At 44.9% G+C, this 21,697-nt stretch overlaps 1 protein-coding gene across 9 annotated transcripts in view; it reads right to left on the bottom strand.

Annotated features, from left to right (window-relative positions):
• DENND2B (DENN domain containing 2B) overlaps window positions 1-21,697 on the bottom strand; it is a 291,401-nt gene that overhangs the window by 110,158 nt on the left and 159,546 nt on the right. For 5 of the 9 annotated variants that reach the window (XM_034770082.1, XM_034770085.1, XM_034770083.1 and 2 more), the window contains one exon: window positions 1,268-1,404. In XM_034770082.1, the coding sequence (XP_034625973.1) occupies window positions 1,268-1,404 (137 nt within the window). Of the gene's footprint in view, window positions 1-1,267; window positions 1,405-7,313; window positions 8,532-21,697 lie in introns of all 9 variants that reach the window. The other 4 variants (XM_034770079.1, XM_034770078.1, XM_034770080.1 and 1 more) reach the window with 1 other exon arrangement.

Below are 21,697 nucleotides of genomic sequence, written 5' to 3'. Positions count from 1 at the left end.
GCCCATGCTAATCCAAGGGCAGCATCTCCTGCCAGGATGTGCCACTTCAGCAGCATCTCAACTAACAGAGCTCAGCTGTAAGCTCAAGGGAGCTGGAGGCAGAGCCTTCTCAGCAACAGGCCCACACCTCATGGACACTGCTACAAAAGAGATGGGGGAAGAATAACTCAGTTCAACTCTTTGAGACTGACCTCTTTGCCAAAGCACAAACCAAAGGAAGATAAAAGGAGACAGCTAAACCAAGGAATAAGGACTGACTGTTCCTTCTGGGCAGATCCCACCGTGGGCACAATTCTGCTAGGTACTGAGAATCCTCAACTGCCACTGGCTTCGATGGGAGTTGAATGTGCTCAGCCCCTTGCAGGATCGAGTCCCATTTTTCTCCACAACCTCTAGACACCACAGCAAAAGAGACAGGTGCTTTAGTATCGCAGCTAGATAAGACAGACAGGGCGGGGGAGCAGGGGGAGAAAACTTGTATCGCCACTGTCAACTGCTCTTGTACACATGAGAAGAGATGCCAGCTGGGCACCCTTCTTAAAAAAAAAAAAAAAAATGCAGGCACTCCTCAGCCATATGGAAAATCTGTGGTCCAAGTCCCTAGTGCCAATTATTATAACATTTCTTTTGATGGGCATATGTTAAAAGAATGTATACAGTAAGGAAGGGCCAGGCATTTTCTTCTTGGGCTGAGGAAGATTATTTTTATTTCTCTGGCTTAATCAAGACAAGGTTCGGCATTCCTGATGGCACAGAAAGATGAAATTCTTTGTAACCAATCCAATCAACTAGGCGTGAGGGGAGATCACAGAACAATTGCTCTGGGACAGTCCCCACAGAAGTCCTTCAGAGCTTAGGCTGACCACACAACTCCAAGAAGAACAGCCCTGCTGCTTGATAGTTCTGCAAACTCTGCATCTATTGTTCCCTCCCCTCCCCCCATACATTTTAAACCCACTGTGGCTTCAAGCCAAGACCTTAGGAAACAGTGAGTTAGTCCATGAAAAGCACAAGGATGGCTGACTAATCTGTTTCCAATAAGACCATTCAATGAGGTTTGAAGGAATCAAGACCTCCTGCGTGCAGACTGTGAATAATGTGTTTGCTCTGATGCATCAGCCCATTTACCTCCCCTCCACCCCATTTCATTTCTTCTTACTGGCAGCAGCTGAGAGTTCTTGTTCAGGGCATGTGTTCAACAATGTATTGTCTAACCACAATTGCTCAACATTAAGTAGCTATTTCATGTGCTGTAACAGGTCCTTACCTACAATGTCTTCATAGGCATTCTCCTCTAAAGTGCTCTTGGATCCAAACTTATGCTGGCTTTCTGTACCGTTCTCTGTTGGGGAGGGAGGGTACAAAGACTGCAGGCTTGAAGCATCTTCAAACTCAAAGGATTTTCTAGAGTTTAAAACAATGCAAGGAAGTAATTAGTATCAAGGTTTTATAATGACCTAAAGAATCAGTTGTTCATTTGTTCTCTGAGTGATGATAAAATCACTGAAAATGTCTGAGCTGTACTTTAAGGGCTGGGGTGGGGCCACAAGCCCTGAGTAAGGAGTAGCATATAGCTGTGTTGTCCAGGGAATGGTGCAGGGAAGGAATTGTGCCTCCAAGAGGAAAAATTCCCTCTCTTGTTTCCTCCATGTTGCTGCTGGAAATTATGGTACCCCACAAGCCAGTTCAACTGTGCTAGTGGGTAGACCGAAAGCTCGTTCCATTCCCCACCTTTCCACTCAAACCGAAGATCGGGTAGCCCACTCACAGACACGAGTGGGGTTCTGACTCGCCAATGTACCCGAATATGGCCAATTAGTCTGGGGCACCATCAAGTCCTAAGTGAATTATGAAGAAACAGCATAATGAAAAGAACAGGTTCTATCTATGTAACCACTTACATAACCCACCATTCCTGTAGTATCTGGGTGCCTCACAGTCTTTGCTGTCTTTAGCCTCACAACCACCTTGGGAGGTAGGGAAATGCTATTATCCCCATTGTACAGATGGGGAAATGAGGCACAGAGAGACTAAGGCCCAGATTTTTAAAGGCATGTAGGCACTGCTGTGCTCAGCACTTCATAGATTTCAGAGATTCCAAGGGCAGAAGGGACTGTTGTGCTCACCCAATCTGACCTCCTGAATAGAACAGACTATAGAACATCCCTAAAATAATTCCTAGAGCATACTACATAGAAAAACATCCAATCTTGATTTAAATATTGCCAGTGATGGAGAATCTACCATGACCTTTGGTAAATGGTTCCAATGGTTAATTATCTTCACTGTCAAAAATGTCCACCTTATTTCCAGGCTGAATTTGTCTAGCTTCAAATTCCAGCCATTGCATTGTGTTATACCTTTCTCTGCTAGGCTGAAGAGTCCCTTATTAAATATGTGTTCCCCATGTAAACACTTAATAGACTGTAAATGAGTCAATAGCAGAGCTAGGGTTAGAACTTCTCCTGTGCTTCAGCCACTGGAATATATTCCCAGGAGAAAGATGCTTTCTTGAAGTTATGCTTTCCCCAGATGCACTAGGCCAGTGGTTCTCAACCAGAGGTAGACGTACCCCTGGCGGTATGCAGAGATCTTCCAGGGGGACAGCCACTCATCTAGATATTTGCCTAGTCTTACAATAGGATACATAAAAAGCACTAATAAAGTCAGTGCAAACTAAAATTTCGTACGATTTGTTTATATTACTCTAATACACTGAAATGTATTATATTTATATTGCAATTGATTTATTTTGTAATCACATGGTAAAAAATAAGAGTAAGCAATTTTTCAGTAATAGTGTGCTGTGACACTTTTGAATTTTTATGTCCGATTTTGTAAGCCAGTAGTTTTTAAGTGAGGTGAAACTTGGGAGTACGCAAGACAAATCAGACTCCTGAAAAGGGTATAATAGTCTGGAAAGGTTTAGAGACCTGGGAACTCATAGTAACAGTTTACTCTCTTAATTTAGTTTTCAGTATCCATAATCTCACCAGAAGCACAGAGGGGACAACATACACACTACCCAAGAAAAAATGGGAGTGGCTGGGTGCTGGACACTTGTGAAAATCAGGTGCCTAGATATGGATGTCTGACTACATAAATGTAGGTTTCTATTTTGGAAAAAATCTTGGCCATTAATAGTCATCAGTTACCGTTTTAGCTGAGGCACCATGTTGGTTTTACATGGCTACTGAGTTTTAACGGGAAAAAAAGATGAGCTAGTTTGAGCTTTTAGATTCAGCCATGCATAAAGGGCAGCACATGGTTGCCAAGGTTTTGCGCAGCTCCATGTGCAGTGTTTCGCATGGATAAAAGTGTCACTGATTTCTCTCACGGATCCTGATCCAGGCAGTGGCAAGGATGGGATACAGAGCTGCACAAAACGTGGTGGCTGTGGCTTAGGAAGGTGGGTGCTGGAAGATAGTTGGAGGGGTGGGTGCGGATGGTGATGATATCTGGAGGTGCTGTTTGGGGTGGGTTTGCTATCTGGGGGCTGTGCCGAAAGCTGTTTGGGCGTGTCTGGAGGTGAATGGGTACTCAGGGCCCTCTGGGAGCAGCTGGGTGGAGATCTCTGGCTGCTGAGGGAAACTGGCCCCACTATTGGGCCCCTTCCCTTCTTTCCACTCTGGCATCACAATAGTTAGGAGATGCAAGTTCAGGGCCATCCCTGCAGTATGGCTGGTTGCATAAATAGTCCAACTGGAGTGTGGGAATGTGCGACAGGGCTGGCACTTGGTAGCCCGGCAGCTGTGCTACCCAGGAATTGCAATTCCTTCCTTGCTCCCCCCAGGGGAAGGGAATTTACTGAAACCTTCATATCAGTCTCTCTCACTTTTTCATTCACACCGGCTCCATGCAGCTGTCTGGAGTGTTGGTAAGGTGGAACCTAGGCTCCACTCTCTGCTTCCCCCTCTCTAATTTGTTCATCAGGAGCCTGGGGTGAGGAGTGGTAGGTGCACAGTCTTGTTCTCTGAGATACACAATACCTCCCTGAAGTGGCAGCTACACACTGTCCATTCCTCTGATCTTAGCCTCAAGGATTGCTGGCCCATTGTGATTACCAGGGGCCTACGATCTGGATAAAGACTGAGGATGTTCAGATCCATGTTACTGATACAGGATGCTGATAGGAGACAACCCTGAGTTTCAGAGCCAGATCTGAACTCACTCCAAAATTTAGGGTATGCTTGGCTGTGAGATTTTGGTTCAGACCTATTTTTCATGTAAACCATCAGTACAGCAATGCAGAGGCTTAGGGATAGTTTTCAAAACTATTTAGCGTCCTACAGATGCAGGTAGGCACCTAGAGGGATTTTAAAAATGTCTAAGCAGGCTAGGCATTTAACACTCATTGACTTCAATGCAACATCACAAATCAAGGCAGTGCATAGGCTCCTAAAAGTCATTTCTGGACCTATGGATCAAGGGAACTCATGCACTCATGAAACTGAAAAAAATCCCAGAAATAGGAATCTTCTGAAAAGCATTGTGCTGCCTTTGAAAGCTGACTTTATCATTATTATTGGCTTCGTTGAGCTTTCTGATAATGTCAGCCATCTTTCTGAGAAGTGACAATATTTAGGACAATATCTGTTCTGCAGGGGATGGATTATGACTAAACAAATGCTGGACCCACCAGACCTTTGGGGTTCTCTAAACACCAAACAAACAAAAAAACACATGTGGACAGATTGCTCCTCCCCCCTGCTCAGGAAAAACCTTCCTAACCAGTTCCCCCAGACACTTTGCATACTTTTCCTCCATTGTTCCCTCTGCCTTTCACAAAAGACGCCTCCATCTCTTGTAGATGTCCCAGGAAGCCTAGTCACACAACCCATCCTGAAAAGATTGGTCCTTTCTCCAAGCTCTTTCCTCAGGGGCCAGCCAAGTCAGATATCCCCCAGCGCTGTCATTTACTGCTGCTTTCCTGCTCCCCTACACTATGGGGCCCAGAGCCCCAGGATACTGCCTGAATCTGTCCCCCAAGTATGAAAGATTGTAAGCCACTTTTCAATTCTGTTTTATGCTACATTAACACTCAAAGAGAAGTAATAGTTTAAATGAAATGTTCAAGTTCTCACGATATCCGAGTGCAAAGCAGCACAGATATTTGTTCTGACACGCAGGGCTAATATAAAATATTATATCTACCTTCAGTAAGGTGGCAGCTCAGAGATGCCAATTTTAATAATATGTAATAATAATAAAAACATGGCGCCTCTTAAATGATTTGCATCAGAAGATTACTTTACAAACAAAACACTTTACAAACGTGGGAATTATTTTAAAGCTAGAAACTAGAGTCACAGAGATGTTCAGGGCCAGAATCGACAATGGACATCAATCCAGGCTTTGAATTTGCTTCTGCAGTATTTGACTGCAATCACTTGAATTTAGGGGCCTGATTCACTGCTTTCTTACCCTGTGTAAATGAACAGTAACTCTACTGAAATCAGTGCTGCGACACTGGAATAAAGCTGGGGAATGTGGGGAATCGGACTGCAGAAGTTGACCTGGTTTGTGCAAGGCATCAAGTAGGATCATAGAAGATTAGGGTTGGAAGAGACCTCAGGAGGTCATCTAGTCCAACCCTCTGCTCAAAGCAGGACCAATCCTAACTAAATCAAGTAGCGATGGTAGTCCTCTCAACTCTACATTTTACACCCTAATGATCATCATTATTAGTTTAATGCTAACCCCCAAAGGGCCCATTCAGGCCTAGGGCCCCATTGTGCCAAGTGCTGTACAAAGACATATTCCTTGCTCCTGTGAGTTTGCTATCTAATCTAATCTAATCACCACAGGTGACTAAACTCAAAAACTGTGTAAACCTGTGTGATGGAGAATATGCAATTTGTCACCACTTAGCACGTGTATAATGAGGACTGTGATACTGGCCTCCTTTGTAAAGCGCTTTGAGATCTACCGATGAAAAGTGCTATATAAGAGCTACATATTATTATAATAAATGACAGATCATACAGTGAATTCCCTGCTCTAGCCACTGTTCACATTCCTCACTATATCACTTGCCTAAGTTTTCAAATGTGTGTCATTACTTACATATAAGCACACACAAAAATTACTTCTGGTGATCTGAACATTCACAGTGCTGCACTATACAAAATGAGTGCAGCTTTCTTTCAAATTCAGCTACAGGGAGAACTCTGATTAGCCCATAGGTTTGGTTTTGCTCACTGAGATTTCAGCCAGGGTTCACAGATACACACTACTAACCACATCTTGGTTTTTCGCCTTTCCTCACGCTCTTTCTTTGAGAAACAGCAGTAGTAATGTCATTTGATCCAATTCAGAAACAAGCTCTAAAACCCAATCCTCCCGCCCCATTGCATTTTAGGTCAGGTTGTGCTGACATACGCTAGCAAGAAGTTGAGCCAATATCTAGTACCAAATACTGAATTTATAGGGTACATTCAAAATAGCACATAGCAGTTAATTGTAAAACTCAAATACTGAATGTGTGTGTATTATACACACACAGCATCCAAAGGTTTCCATAAATTAGTACTTTGAAAGCTTATGAACAATTTACCCCTACATTTTCCAAGCAGCAAACAGATTTTGAGCCATATTACTCCCATTAAAAGTCAGAGGGAGTCATGCAGTTAAAAATCACAGAGTCTACTGTGGAAATGTAGCTGTAAGGATTAACACTTTAAAAATACCATACTCATCACCAGTTTTGTATACCGTATACATACAAAGGCCACTCTGTAAGGATTTTCTCAGAATTAAACCCTCGCTAATCCATTGCGACTCATTTAGGACTGACAATTCCAAGAACAGAATGAAACAGACAACAACATCCCACCTAACTGGCATGTTTACTGTGTTTGCAACCTTCAGATGCAAATGCATCCCCTATTGATGTGCTTTGAGGTTAACACACTCACACAACAAGGACACTGATAGAACGATAATGGTTGTATTACAAGAGTTAAGAAGATAATGAAATTATGCTTCACTAAAGATCTAGAGTAAGGTGTTTATGCCAGATTGACACAGATGACCTTCAGCAGTTGTGGAGCAGACACAAAGGCTCCCCCAGTGGATCCAGATTTCCTAGTAGGAGAATTCCAGTTGTCTTCAAAACTGTAATAAAACAAAGGTAATGGACCAGGTTGACATCCAATCAGTGCACTCTGATAATAGAGCTCAAGCCAGTATCAAAGACTTCTTGCTTTTCTTGGGCCAAAAGCATTGTATTAGGAGGGAGAAGAATCTTGTTATTCACAAATCACTCTACATTTATTTTAATATCATGTGCAATACATTTCCCCAGATTTTACCTATTTTGGGACTTTCTGTGAAAGCGTGACTCTTTCTTCTGTCTCCTGGTCACGGGGGGAGCAGGGGTGGATGGGAGAGGGGGAGGAGCAGCAGGTGTAGGAGAAGGAGGTAGACCATTGCTTGGTTTACTCTTGTGGTTCTTATCAGCTTCATATTCAAAGGTGCGTTTGGGTTTGGGGACAGGGTTCACTGCTGTGTTAGCTGGGCTCTCAGGGAGCAACTTAGGGCTACCAGAATCTGTGGTAGCCCCTTGTTTCGTTTTATTACTTTTTTCAGTCTCAGTAGGTGTTTCTGGATCCCTCCCAACACTAACAGTCCCTCCTTTGCTATCGTTCACGTTCTCACTCAAACCTTCCACAGTACCCAACGTCATGGACTTTTTCCTCCCTCTGTCAACACTATAGCAGCTACTTGGCAACTGAGGGAGACCCCTGCCAGGCTGTTCTTTTAATGCCTGTTCAATCTTCTGTATTCTGTTTAGCACGGCAGAAGTCTCTTTTCTGACATGCCCTTTGAAGAAAGCATTGGAAGGAGCCTCGCTCCTACTTGGTCTCTTTTCCAACCTATGGCAGGAATCTCTGTCCGGGAGCTCCTCCTCCTCTGTTTCTGGGTAGGAGCACTCGGAAAATGTTCTGCTCATTCTCCGGAATCCTTTAAAATCAAAAGTCTTCTCACTGCAAGGAGAGGGCAATATGCTAGGGCAGCCCTCACTGCCAGATCTGTCCCCGAAGTCCCTCTTGTCCACGCGTGTGCTCATCCTGGGAGAAAGCTGCTTGCGGCACTCCCATTCTGTAATCTTCTGCCTGATGTCCAGTGCCTGGGAGTGGATGCTTGCCCTGCTGAGAGAGATGTTCCGTAAATTGGCTGCAGTTCCCAAGGTGAGAGTGCTCCGCGTGAGCTGACGGCTCCCTATTCCATCCCCATCCTGAGTCTCCTTGGGGGTTTCTTTTTGGTCCTCAGCCTTACAAACAGACAGCCTTTTATCCAAGGAGCCAACGCTCACAGCTTTTAGAGAGTGGTTTGGAGAGTCCGTGTCTAAGGGGAGCCCGGAGGTGCCTCTCAGCGCAGACCCCCGGCTGCTCCAGTCCTTGAGGAGCAGCCTGGAATTGGAAACTTTGGTGAACTTGGTGGACCGGCAGGACTCCTCACTGTCACTGAGGGGATATGCTGGGCTTCTGGGTGGGGACAAAAGAGGAGGCGGAGAGACTGACTGACACCTGGAAACAAAAAGAAAATAAAAATCAGCTCTCTTGAAAACTAAGGTTAATAGCTAATCTCTTCTCTACAAGTAAACAGGACTACGTATGCAAATCACGCAACAGCAAATATCATCCTCAGAGGGCAACTAAATGCTGTCCAACTGCAAAATTACAGGGAGTAGCAACTTGCAAAGAACTGGCATTTCCAAAACCAACTTTCCGCCCTTTTGCCCAGGATTTACTGAGGTTGCTCCATCTGAGTATAGCTGTCAGCTGCATATCAAGCCATTGCCTTGAAGGCATCTCCACAGAGACAGTGGGGCAGATCCTCAGCTGCTATAAATCAGCATAGATCCATTGGCCTCTGAGAGATTGCGGTCTCTTGGCAGGAAGACAATACTACATCGAAGAAGACTCCCACTAAAGCAAGAATCAGGGAAGCTTACATAAAGGAAAATAGCTTAGACCTTGGAAACAGTGAGCAAATCAATTAAAATATATATGTTTTTATCTCAGGATGTCCACAGTATAATACCATTACAATATTTTTAAGCAAGTACAAATTTATATGCAAAATCAAATTAAAATGGCAAAAGAAAGACCTGTTTTGTCTTTGGACTGACAGAGGCCAACAGATGAAATTTAGTGATCTTTATCAGGAAGAACAAATAATGCCTTATCAAAAAAAGTATTGCTGTTGGGGGGGAAAAAAAGGGTTAATTCTAAAAAGTATAAAAAAATCCAAAAATCTCTCAGCAATTCCTTTTCTAAATTATCAGGACCTTTAAAGACACACTTTTGTCACGGCTTGCAGAATGCACCATTGTTACTACCCAGTTATATTTTATCAAACTTTTGCAAACTGTTACAAAGAGCTTCAAAAAAGAACAGCAAGACACTCACAAATCAGTAATATAGCAGCAATATGAAAATTTAGCCAAAACCATGTCAAAAACAGGGTTGTAAGTCTCCTGTCACAAAACACACACAAAATATACCACCAAATTAATCACAACTCTTTCAACAGTCAGCCTTAGAAACCCTTTCAGTTCTAAACAGTAATTAAAGGGAAGAGAAAAAACATATCTCCTTACATCTGAAGCTGATTTTGTATTGTAAGGAGAATGTGGGCAGTTTTAAATTTAACCCGCTCTCTATACGTAAAATCCAAATGGAAGATCTATTTAGATAAAAGCGAAGAACCATGTGAGCCATACAACTCAGACATTACCAGGGCAGAAACAGTTTGGAAGAACCCTGCTTCTCAGTAGTCTCCACCCTTAATGGGCAGCCCATACTTACAGTGTGGATCCTGATCAAGTCCTACACATTGGTCAGAAATCCAGAGTACTGAAACAATCACTGCACAGAACTGCAGAGCTTAGCTTGAGACATGAGATTCTTATTCCTTCAGAAACATTCCAGTGAATCAGAAATACAACAACAAGAAGTTGTTAGATCTCATCCCAGTTTCCCAGAGTTAATGCTGCCTTGCAAGCAAAAACTCAGAAGTACAATAAAAGCTCAGGTCAGAGAATAACAACAAAGTATCACCAAAAGCAACTTAACTCTTTTTCAGTGTCCTGTGCGGGATCACATCTCTTTGGCACAGAAGTTGCAGACCTCTTTGACTAGATGAGTTTTATTTTCTTCTTCCGCATTTCAAAAAAAAAAAAAAAGACATGTGTCCTCCAAGAGGAATTGCATTCTTTGCCCCATAGAGCAATGACAAATCATTCACCAGTTGCTGGTTTAGGTGCAGTTGAGTTTTGTCTTCATGACAGTAATGGTAGTATCGGGGTATAAGTGTGTAATTCTGAGCCCTAGAACAGAAAGTCAAATTCGCTGCTATTCTGTATAGCTTCACAAAACATGTTTCTTTGTAGACAAGAAATCCCAGAAGATCGGGAGCAACCATGTGGTAGCAGGTTTAGTATTTTTGGCAGCTTGTCTCAAAGTTGAATTTATAATGGAATGTTCCATAGAATCCTTCTGAACCAGCAGCCCTTTCAACCATTGTAGGTCATGAAGACATTTCCTGAATCTGTCTTCTCAGGCTTCCAAAGGACATGCATGGTTCTGAATCTTGATTCCCTTCCCCCTTTCCCCCCTTCGGTTTTATACTGCCAAGTCATGTTATTCATTTCATCTTTAATGCTGACTCAACTTGTTGGGGTTTCGAATGATGTTCTCCAGAAGGCCATTTCCCCTGCTGCAGAGGTAGTCTGCCATTTGTCTGAACGTAACAAGAACATCCTGGACCAAATGGAGCCATTTATGCCTAACGTCCACAGTCTATGTCGCTGCTGATTTAAGATGTGTGTTAGCCAGATCCCCAATTGGGATTCAGCTGCAAAATGTCCATCTGGAGTCCGTGACCCATGGAGGGGCACATTAAGATTTTCTTCCCTCCTCAAGATTATCCTTCTTCTCTAGAGTGGGAACACTGAGTTACAAATCAAGAGGGGACTTTTCTGTTAAATGAAAGCATTAAACTCAAATGATAAATTAAACTCACAATAGCAGGAATAAAGTGCAGAGTAACTGGGGTCAGATTAGCAGTTAGATATTGGAGCTAGTGAGATTATCCTGATAATCCTCTGCCTGTCTTTGACTTTTCTGTTTAATGGAAAATATTTTAATCATTGCCTTCGCTGTGTTGTTTTTGAAAGGATTTTCATGTAATCCTGCCTCTCCCTTGCTGCATTAAATAGAAGATAGTTTTCCTGATTATGAAGATTATTATTATTTAACATTTGTATTGTGGTAGTTCCTAGAGGTCAACCAAACCAGAGTCCCTTTGTGCGAGGTGCTATACAAACATTTAATAAATGGCAACCCTAGCCACAGAATTTACAGTCTAATAGAGCAGCATATAGATTCTTTGAGTCAATTTTAGGAAGTTGTTACTAATAGTACATTGGGTTTTCTTTTATGAGATAGTTTATTAGCCTCCTATTTCAGTGGTTTCACTTGTTATAGTCCATATGAAAATAATAAAATGTATCATTTAACATTTCCACCACCATAAATAAGAACACTTCTGAAGTAGGTAAATTACATTAGCTCCATTTTACAGATGGGGAAAAGTGAGGCAGAGATCCTAAAGCTGCAAGCAGAGAATGCCAGGATTAGAATTTTGAGTTCTTGGTTCCCAGTCCTATGTTCAAATTACTAGTCCACAGTTCTCCAAATGGCTGGTACTGACTGTATCATAGTGCCTTGATATATAGTGCTTGATATTAGTGTTTGTATATGCTAACGTATTTGTTTCCTGGGACAGTAGGATTGGGTTTTTTGTTCATGTGAATGCATTTGTAATCTATTTTTTATTTTATTTATTAAAAAGATACAGGATAAAAACAAATGTACAAAGAACAAAATAATAAAGAGAACAGGTAACAACTGAAGAGGGTTTATTGCTCTCCTGCGCTTTTGTGGAGTGCTGCCCTCTGACTGCAATAGCTAACCCGAAACTGCATTAAAACGTTCTAACACAGTGGTTTTCAACCTTTTTTCATTTGCGGATCCCTAACAAATTTCAAATGGTCCCTCTGGAAATTCAACCTGTGGTCCGCAGAGCCCTACCATAGGTCTTAGACCATTAGGCGGACCGCGGGCAAAATCTGGACCGCCAGATGCTTTTGAACGGACTCCGAAATCTTTTTATTTACTCATTATCGTTACTGTATTTTTTTTTTTTTATTATTTTTCTCTTGACCTTGACTATGCCTTGAAAATAAATTTGGACCTTGACAAAAAATCATTGACTACCCCGTCTTAGACTGAAAACGGACTGAACAGAATTCAACTATAAATGTTGCACATGCTCGGCCCATCATTTATGCAGCGTGAGAAGGGCACTAAACTGTGGGCTTCCGGGTTTGACCTATAAGTGGGGATATTCACATACTTTTAATTGATCAGAAAAATGGAATGCCTTTTCTGGGATCTGAAACTTTGTTTCCATTCACAGACCCACTAGACATCGTCTGCAGACCCACAGAAGTCCGCGGACCACAGGTTGAAAACCACTGCTTTAACGTTTTGTTCTGCATTGAACGCTACTGATGTTTTCATTCATAATACACCTCTACCCCGATATAACGCTGTCCTCAGGAGCCAAAAAATCTTACTGCGTTATATCGAACTTGCTTTGATCCGCCGGAGTGTGCACCCCCACCTCCCCCCAGAGCACTGCTTTACCGCGTTATAGCCGAATTCGTGTTATATCGGGTCACGTTACATCGGGGTAGAGGTGTATTTATATGTTACTGTTAGGAATGTTCCCTGACCAGTTTATAGTCTCAGGAACATCTTTTGAGTTGTTTCACTCTTGTGAAGAGGTTTATTGAATTGGCAGGGAGAAAAGGCCTTATTTGCATGATCCGCATGCAACGCAAAGTTTTTCTCCATAAAATATATTAATACATAAACAAAAGTACTAGTTGTTTTTTTTTCCATAGCAAAGTTATTGTTTAAATTATCTGTTAGGGCTTGATCTTGCACCCATTGAGTTCAGTGGCAAAACTCCCATTAACTTTAATGGTGCAAGACCAGGCCTTTAGAATAAAAGTCATTTTTGAAATATATATGGAGATATACCTATCTCATAGAACTGGAAGGGACCCTGAAAGGTCATTAAATCCAGCCCACTGCCTTCACTAGAAGGACCAAGTACTGATTTTGCCCCAGATCCCTAAGTGGCCCCCTCAAGGACTGAACTCATAACCCTGGATTTTACAGGCCAATGCTCAAACCACTGAGCTATCCCTCCCCCCTATGGCTAAGCATTTGTAATGTTACAAAACAATCCTGGCACTGTTAACACTTCCTGGCTGAAGATCACACAACAGAATGGCAGATTCTCAAGCCTTTCCCAAAGCAGACTAGATGGTGGAAAGTAGAGATGAGTTGAAGAATGGCTGACCAAAAACACAAAGCTATAAGGAGAGCCAGGTAGTAGAACACTTTACACACGAAGCCCAATCGCAGTCTTATTCCTGATTTACAGTGATGGAAGTAACTCTGTGGAAATCAATGAGTTACACTAGTGTGGAGTTAGTGTGGTGGCAGTGAGTGGAGAATCAGGCTCAATGGATGTAACTGAGGGCAGAATTTGGCACATAAGGTATTGTGTAAATCAGCCCCCCGGCTGATACAGGCTATACATCAGTATATAGCTAAAATTGCAATTTTAAAAAGTAGGACCAGCTCTCAGCTGGTGTAAATCAGCACATCTCCATTAACTTCAGTGGTACTATATTGATTTATACCAGTTTAGGATTTGGCCCTGTAACTCCACCTAGGGTGACCAGATGTCCCGATTTTATAGGGACAGTCCCGATATTTGAGGCTTTTTCTTATCTAGAAGCCTATTATCCCCCACCACCTGTCCCGACTTTTGACACTTGCTGTCTGGTCACCCTAATTCCACCAGTGAGATAAAAGCCTCCTTATTTCCCCAGATTACAGATGAGATCCTGTAGTGGCGTGGCTGCCCCACTCCAGTAGGCAGGGATTAAAAGCAGCCCTGGAGAGGGCTGTGGTGGGAAAAGGAGTGAAAGCAGCTGAGGGAGTAGCTGACTACAGGTGTGGCCAGCTCAGTCAGGGCCCTGATAAGAGGGCTATGGGCCAGGAGCTGAAGGAGTCTCACTGTAGCCCTGGAGTGGGAAGGGCTAGCTGCCTGGGAGCAAGGTAGCAGAAGCAGAGCAGTGCTGGGGAAGGGCAAAGGGAGCTGGGGAGCTCCAGCCTGGTAAACCCTCTGTCTGCAGGCCTTGTTTAAGGCCAAAAGGTACTGGGGCTGCAGAGGGGCAGCCCGGGGATAGGCAAAGGCAGCAGGTCCTACCCTGATGAGTGGCCATTACAGACTGCAGTCTGCCCCAGGGAAAGGGGGCTAGATGATGACTGGCAGTAGCCACTGAGGCAAGGTGTGCCTAGGGGTTCCCCTGGGAGGGGAGACCCAGAGTGTGGGGGTACTGCTGGGGGCAGAACCCTGAGGAAAGGGCACTGGGGTCTGGAAGGGACATGGGGCCTGAGGCAGGTGAGAGCACCGCCGACAGGTGGTGCTCCGAAGGCTGGAAAGAGCTAATTCCCAGGATGACCAGCTGGAGGCACCGCGCCAGCGAGTCTTTGAATTGCTACAGATCCTAATAGTAAAATGTGACCAAAGCCTCTGAGTTACTGTCTTGTTATTCAAAGACCTCTTCTAAAGTGCACATCTCATAGGATGCAGGGCCCACAACAGATTTCCCTACACTTACTCAGACTGAACAGTATTTTACTCTCCAAGTCATCCACTTAAAATCAGTAGTACTACTCAACATGAATAGAAGGCAGAATCCTGCCCACGGGGATTCAGGCATTCTGACAAGGACTGCACTATGTGATTTACTAAGACCACCAGAGTCAAAGAACAGTACAATTATACTCCCAAAATTTTACTACACAGAATAAATGCTCTTCCCCAAAAAAACCCACTTCCATGGGAGGATAGATAGATATTACTGTAAAAAGACATAATTAAACAACTTTATTATAATTTTTGTTTCAAGTCAATATTTTTATTGAAGTTTTCTATATACAGAATGATACATACAATGTCTTACAAGACGTATCATTATCCCTCAAAATAATAAGTATAAACAGCATAACGCAACATTATGAAATCAAATTTGAATTTCTTAAAGGTTCACTCGAACAGAATCATAGGAGATAATTTCTTTCCTGCTCAGGAATTCTGCTCATTGTTCCAGAAATAACAGTATTTCACAGAGCAAACTGCTATGAGTTGCCATGTTCTCCCATCTGAAAATCTTCTGCCTTAGCTGAGAAGCATTTAAACCACTAACAAGCAATTGAGGAAAGCCCAGACCATACTTAGAAAACTACAATGTAAATTTCAAAGCAATTTTTTTTACCAGGGTATGGAATAAAATGTATAGATGCCTGGCATACACAGAGAGATTTGTTAAAGATGATGATGAAATTAGATACCCCACCTTTATTCCACTGTATTCGTGCTGCATAATGAAGGAACCAGTAAGAGTCAGACCACTTGCTTAGGCCCTGATCCTGCAACTTTTTACGTGCCTCCTTACCTTTACTAGCATGAGCCACCATGGATTGTGACTACTCATGGTGGCAAAGTTAAGCACCTGCATCAATATTTGTAGGATCGAGATCCGAGTGCATGGACACTATTGAAAGCATTTTGACAAAGAAGCACTTTAACTTATGCTTGCTACACTCACAAAAAACTATAGAAAATTACTTTTTAAGCAAACCAAGAACATCAGGTTATAATATTCCAATGCAGCATGGAATAAGGGTATTAGCTCCATTGTCAATCTGACGTGTTAAATCAGTACTATGGGCCTGATCTTTGGTTTAGCCAAGATGTGCTTGGAACACAGTTCTCTTCTGCTTCCAGACTACCCCAGAACATCTCCTACACTGGGGGTTGTGTGTGGCTGATGCAGGGCCTGATACACTGGTTTTTCAATGACTTGCTGCCTTTTCAGGTCAGCTTTCTGCAATGCAAAGCAGCTGGTGTGATGGCCAAGCAACTGTCCCTATGTTTTATTAGGATGATACATTATGGCTGGTAACAATAATAATTTACACTTAGGTATCAGTTTTCATCCAAGGATCTACAAGTGCTTTATAAACATTAAATAAGCATTATTATTAAGCAACATTCTACACTAGTGAATAAATTCCGCCACAGAGAGGTTAAGTGACTTGCCCTGAATGCAAGGTGAGTCAGTTGCAAAGATGGGACTAAAACTCAGCATTCCTAATCCACAGTGCCCTGCTCTGACCACAGGACTAAGCACTACCAACTTCAAGGCCTCACTGTAGCTCCCCTGAAGTTTCATAAATTACTCCAGAGATTAAATTCTATGGAAGAGGGTGAGCCCTAACATGTCAGGAGAAGCTGTTTGAAATACCTTTATCTTTCCCGAATGTGAGATAGTTTCTAGATCTCAATAATGCAGCAAATGTTCCCTTTCAACATGTACACAACCTGGGCAAGGCATTTACCTACGAAGGGCGTGGTGAAAGTGCAAGGGTCCCTCCCTGGTTTACTGTAGTTAATATCCCTTTGTTTCAGCCTAATGTTTACATTAGAAAGTTCACATTAGTTCTGTGGGGTTTTTTCCCCCCCAAGATTGGTTCATGTCTGCTTGGTTGCTGCCGAGTATTTTATTCGGGTTTTGTGCTGATCCCGGCTTTTCCTCTGAGCATTTTGCCATCTGTATCAAGGCAACCTAACCTAAATCAGAGCAACCCCTAATAAAATCAGAACCAGCTGGGACCCTAAGCAGGCTAGTAGCGTATTTCAGCACACGTGGCCTGGTTCAGATGAATGGAGACTTACCACAAAGATCATTGTTCCAATCAGCATCTACAGAAATCTGTAGAAAATACTAGGAAAAATCTTCAGCAACTTTACCCAAAGCTGCAAAATTCAGTGGAGCACAGAATTTAAAAAAGGCTCCCAAGCCCTCATGATAACTCTTTTACTGCATTCACAGTGTGGGAAGGAGTTCAAGTAGAGAAACATTTGAAGACTGTATATCCATATGCTGTACTGTCTAGAACAGGGGTGGACAAACGACGGCCCATGGGCTGGATTCGGCCTGTCAGGGCTTTGGATCCGGCCCGCGGGATTGCCACCCCCGTGGCGCAGCGGGGCTAAGGCAGGCTCCCTGCCTGCCCTGTCCCTGCTCCCAGAAGTGGACGGCACCACATCCCTGCGGCCCCTGGGGGCGGGGGGCTCCGCGTGCTGCCCTCGCCTGTAGCCACAGCCCACCCCCCGCCATTGGGAAACCACGGCCAATGGGAGTTTCAGGGGAGGTACCCGTAAGCGAGGGCAGTGCACAGAGCCCTCTGCTCCCTCTCTCCCAGGGGCTGCAGGGACGTGGAGCCGGCCGCTTTTGGGAGCGGCGCGGGGACAGGGCAGGCAGGGAGCCTGCCTTAGCCTCACTGCGCCCCGCTGCTACACAGAGCCCCTCAAGGTAAGGCCAGAGCCAGCACCCCAAATCCTTCCTGCACCCCAACCCCTGCCCTAAGCCCCCTGCTGCACCCTGCACCCCTGCTGCACCCCAACCCCCTGCCCTAAGCCCCCTACTGCACCCCTCCTGCACCCAAACCCCCTGCCCTGAGCTCCCTGCTGCACCCCTCCTGCACCTCAACCCCCTGCCCTGAGCCCCCTCATACACGCCACACCCCTTCCTGCACCCCAGCCCCTTGCCCTGAGCCCCTTCCTGCACACCATCCCCCCCCCACACACCCCGCACCCCCTGCCCCAGCCCTACATTCATAGCCCTGCATGCAATTTCCCCACCCAGATGTGGCCCTCAGGCCAAAAAGTTTGCCCACCCCTGGTTTAGAATATGGGGGCCAGATTCTCCGCTAGTGTAACTCAGCATAGCTCCACTGAAGTCATTGAAGCTACACTGATTTACACCACCTGAGGATATATATCTCATAAATACTATGGATATTTATCAGATAAAGTGTCCTGGTAATTAACAGTTTTAAAACAGTCTCATGATATTCCCTGTTTAATAATTCAGTTTCATTGCCCGAAGCAGGGGGCTTCTGCTCTATATGAGATTGCTTAAAAACGTGACTGTAAGAAGTCAAAACATTCCATTACAGTGAAGGGGGAAAGTCCACACCTCTGTTGGCACTACATTTGTCAGTCTGTTTGGCAGCAGAGCAAATAAGGCTGATGTGTACAGATTTACAGGAAGAAGAGGTGTGCAACAAGGTTATCTGGATGAGCAGACGGGTGGAAAAAACGTAAATCTCTAGGTTTCTATTGTGTGTGGTTAGATAAGCTTATCTATGGTCTGAGTCTTTTATCTATCTAATGTAAGCCTCTAATCAGTTGAAAGGTAAGTGAAATAAGCCTCTTATTGTGGACGATATATTTTATCAGATTCTTAGGGATACATTTTCAGACTAGCATTGTCCCTCATGCAAGCATAAGCGGTCACCAAAAAAACTGCACCTGAATTGCACTTGCATCCGAAATACAATTGGGCTTTATTATGGGTTCAAATCATGTGGAAGTCAATTTCTAATCCCACAGACAGAGAGGCAGGGAATGCGTCCAGCTGAAACATGCTCCTTAGGCTACGTCTACACTGAAAATGCTCCAGTGGCATATAGCTGCAGCTGTGCCCATGTAGCACTGCAGTGGAGACTCTCATGGGAGGAGAGTATCAGAGGGGTAGCCGTGCTAGTCTGGAGCTGTAAAAAGCGACAAAGAGTCCTGTGGCACCTTATAGACTAACAGATGTATTGGAGCATAAGCTTTCGTGGGACACATGTCTCACGGGAGGGGTTTTCCCCATCACTATAGTTAATCCACTTTCCTGAGAGGCAGTAGCTAGGTCGACAGAAGTATTCTTCCATGGACCTGGCGCTGTGTACACTAGGGGTTAGGTTGGCTTAACTACATCTCTCAAGGCCAATGAAAGTAGACCAGCCCTTAATCCAGTTGAGTAGCACTTTAGTCCATGGGTAGCTCCTCTGATTTCAGCATGGTTACCTTAATAGGGGCACGGAGGGTGACTGTCCCCCAGCGGCCTTGACATGAATGAGTGGCACCAGTTCAGAGGACGTGTAAGTCATGAAGTTTCATATGGGGTTGGAGAGTGAGTCCACCCTGCACTCACCCAGCAGTGGCAGCTCCTATCCCACAGGGCTGGGCCCGTGGGATCGCATGACAGTTCACTCTACAATCCCACCCGCCCTGCCTTCCCTCAGGAATAATTTTTTTGGAAGGATGGGGGGGCCTTAGTTTCAGATTTTGCCCCAGACCCCCAAAATCCTTCGCAGCCCTGCACCCAACTGGTTACAAAACCTGATTCTGCCATTGGTTACCTATGATATAAGGTGCTACTCAGCATGAATAAGGATGTGAGAATCTGACCCATTATAAGAAAATGTCAACTCCTTCACAAGATTTTACATTGACAATAATCTACAGTGTATTAATCTGCTACTGGTGCCAATGTACCACATATATTATGATGTTCCACTGTTGTCAATGGAATACTGAATTTAAATGGTTTGATGTATCATTGATTTCCCTACAACTACCATGGAATTTGACAGCACAGGTGGGAGAGAGAGGCTAAGCAGCAAAGCCTTTAAACTTGCAGATTAAAACCTAGCACTGCTAGTACTGATAGCTAGACAGGGCCGGCTCCAGGCACCAGCCCACCAAGCTTGTGCTTGGGGCGGCACCTGGAGGGGGGCGGCTCAGTGCTCCGGCTCCGGCCGCCGGGGAGAGCGGAGCCGCGGCAGGCTCTCCGCCCTCCCTCCGGCACTCTGGCCGCCGGGGAGAGTGGAGCCCCGGCCAGCTCGCTGCCGGGGAGAGCGGAGCCCGGGCCGGGCTCTCCGCCCTCCTCCTGGGGCTCCGGCCGCCAGCGGAGCCGCGGCAGACTCGCCGCCCACCCCCCAGCACTCTGGCCGGTCAGGGAGAGCGCCTGCGGCCGGGCTCTGTGCCCTCCCCTGCCGTGCTGGGGCGAGGAAGGGTGCCGGGGGGCGGCGGGAGGCTTTTTTGCCTGGAGCGGCAAAAAAGCCAGAGCCGGCCCTGTAGCTAGAGAACTAAGAACTTGTTAAAAGAGCAAATACTAAGAAGTTAAGTCAAAGCTCATTTAGTGGGATGTCATGTTGCAGATATAGTCTCCCTCTGCTATGGACACCATGGCTAGGAAATTGTCCAGCAAATGAACACCTCCTGAAAAACAGTCTAAGGGTCAGAGCCAAACACATGCTTGTAAAAGCTTACAATACCAATCAACAATGTTATAAAAATAAGACCTAAAAGAACACAAACAGGCGTTACCATTGGTGAGTGCCATTATGTTACAACCTGCCTCCATCTACACTAGTAAAAATAGGTCTCCTAAGCCTAGCTGCAAAGAAGAATTTGGGTGCCTGAAAGAGAAATACATTGTGACTGAAGCAATGAGCCTACTGTAGAGGAATATTCATGCCAGTGAATTATTTTCTCTCTGTATCTCCAGAAGAGCTATGAGTGACTTCCCCCAGTCCTTCCCTCTGAAAACTAAAAGCAGGCTTCTTTCAGCTAACTATCAAACACACCATACACTAGTGGCTGCCTTTGAGATGGGTTATGAGACAAATCCATTAGATAGAGAAGATCCATAACAAAATTTCAACATTATTTGCATCTTACACTGTTCTCCTTTTATCTCCACCACCTTATGTCTCCATGGGCAAGTTCCCTGGCACCTTCATTCTATGGCAGTGATGTTGACTGTGAAGGGAACAAAATTCAGTTCTTGAATGGTCTTTTGAAATGTGTTAACTACTTATGCTAAACAATATGTCCCAACTTCTATTTAGCTGTGACACTCTGGCCTTGGCTACACTTGCGAGTTACAGCGCTGTAAAGGCTCCCCCAGTGCTGTAACTCACTCCCCGTCCACACTGGCAAGGCATTGGCAGTGCTGTATCGCAGTGGTTGCAGCGCTGCATGTACTCCACCTCTCCGAGAGGAATAGTGAGTATTGCGCTGCCGCTGCAGTGCTGCGGCGCCAGTGTGGCCGCCCAATGCGCTGTGAATGGCCTCCAGAATTATTTGGCAGTATCCCACAACGCCTGTTCTAGCCACTCTGGTCATCAGTTCAAACTCTACTGCCCTGGCCTCAGGTAACCAACCATGAGGCCAACCCTTTACATTCCCCGCAAATTTTAAAAATCTCCTTCCTGTTTGCTCAGCCCGGCGTGGTGTGGAGTGCTATCAGCGAATTTTTCCAGGTGACCCATGCCTCCCCGCGCCAAGCGAGCCCCAGCATGGAGCAATAGCGAGTTGCTTGACCTCAGTGTTTGGGGGGAGGAAGCTGTACAGTCCCAGCTGCGCTCCAGCCGTAGGAATTACGATACCTTCGGAAAGGTATCAAAGGACATGATGGAAAGGGGCCATGACCGGGACGCCCTGCAGTGCAGGATTAAAGTGAAGGAGCTGCGGAGTGCCTACCGCAAAGCCCGCGACGCAAACGGCCGCTCGGGTGCTCCCCCCGCGACCTGCCAATTCTACAAAGAACTGGATGCGATACTTGGGGTTAACCCCACCTCCACTCCGAGCACCACCATGGACACTTCAGAGCCGGTGGGGGGGGGGGGGGGAAGGG

The sequence above is a fragment of the Trachemys scripta genome, chromosome 4, assembly GCF_013100865.1.
Source record: "Trachemys scripta elegans isolate TJP31775 chromosome 4, CAS_Tse_1.0, whole genome shotgun sequence".
Classification (NCBI taxonomy): Eukaryota; Metazoa; Chordata; order Testudines; family Emydidae; genus Trachemys; species Trachemys scripta.
This window is presented reverse-complemented; position numbering and strand designations above follow the sequence as displayed.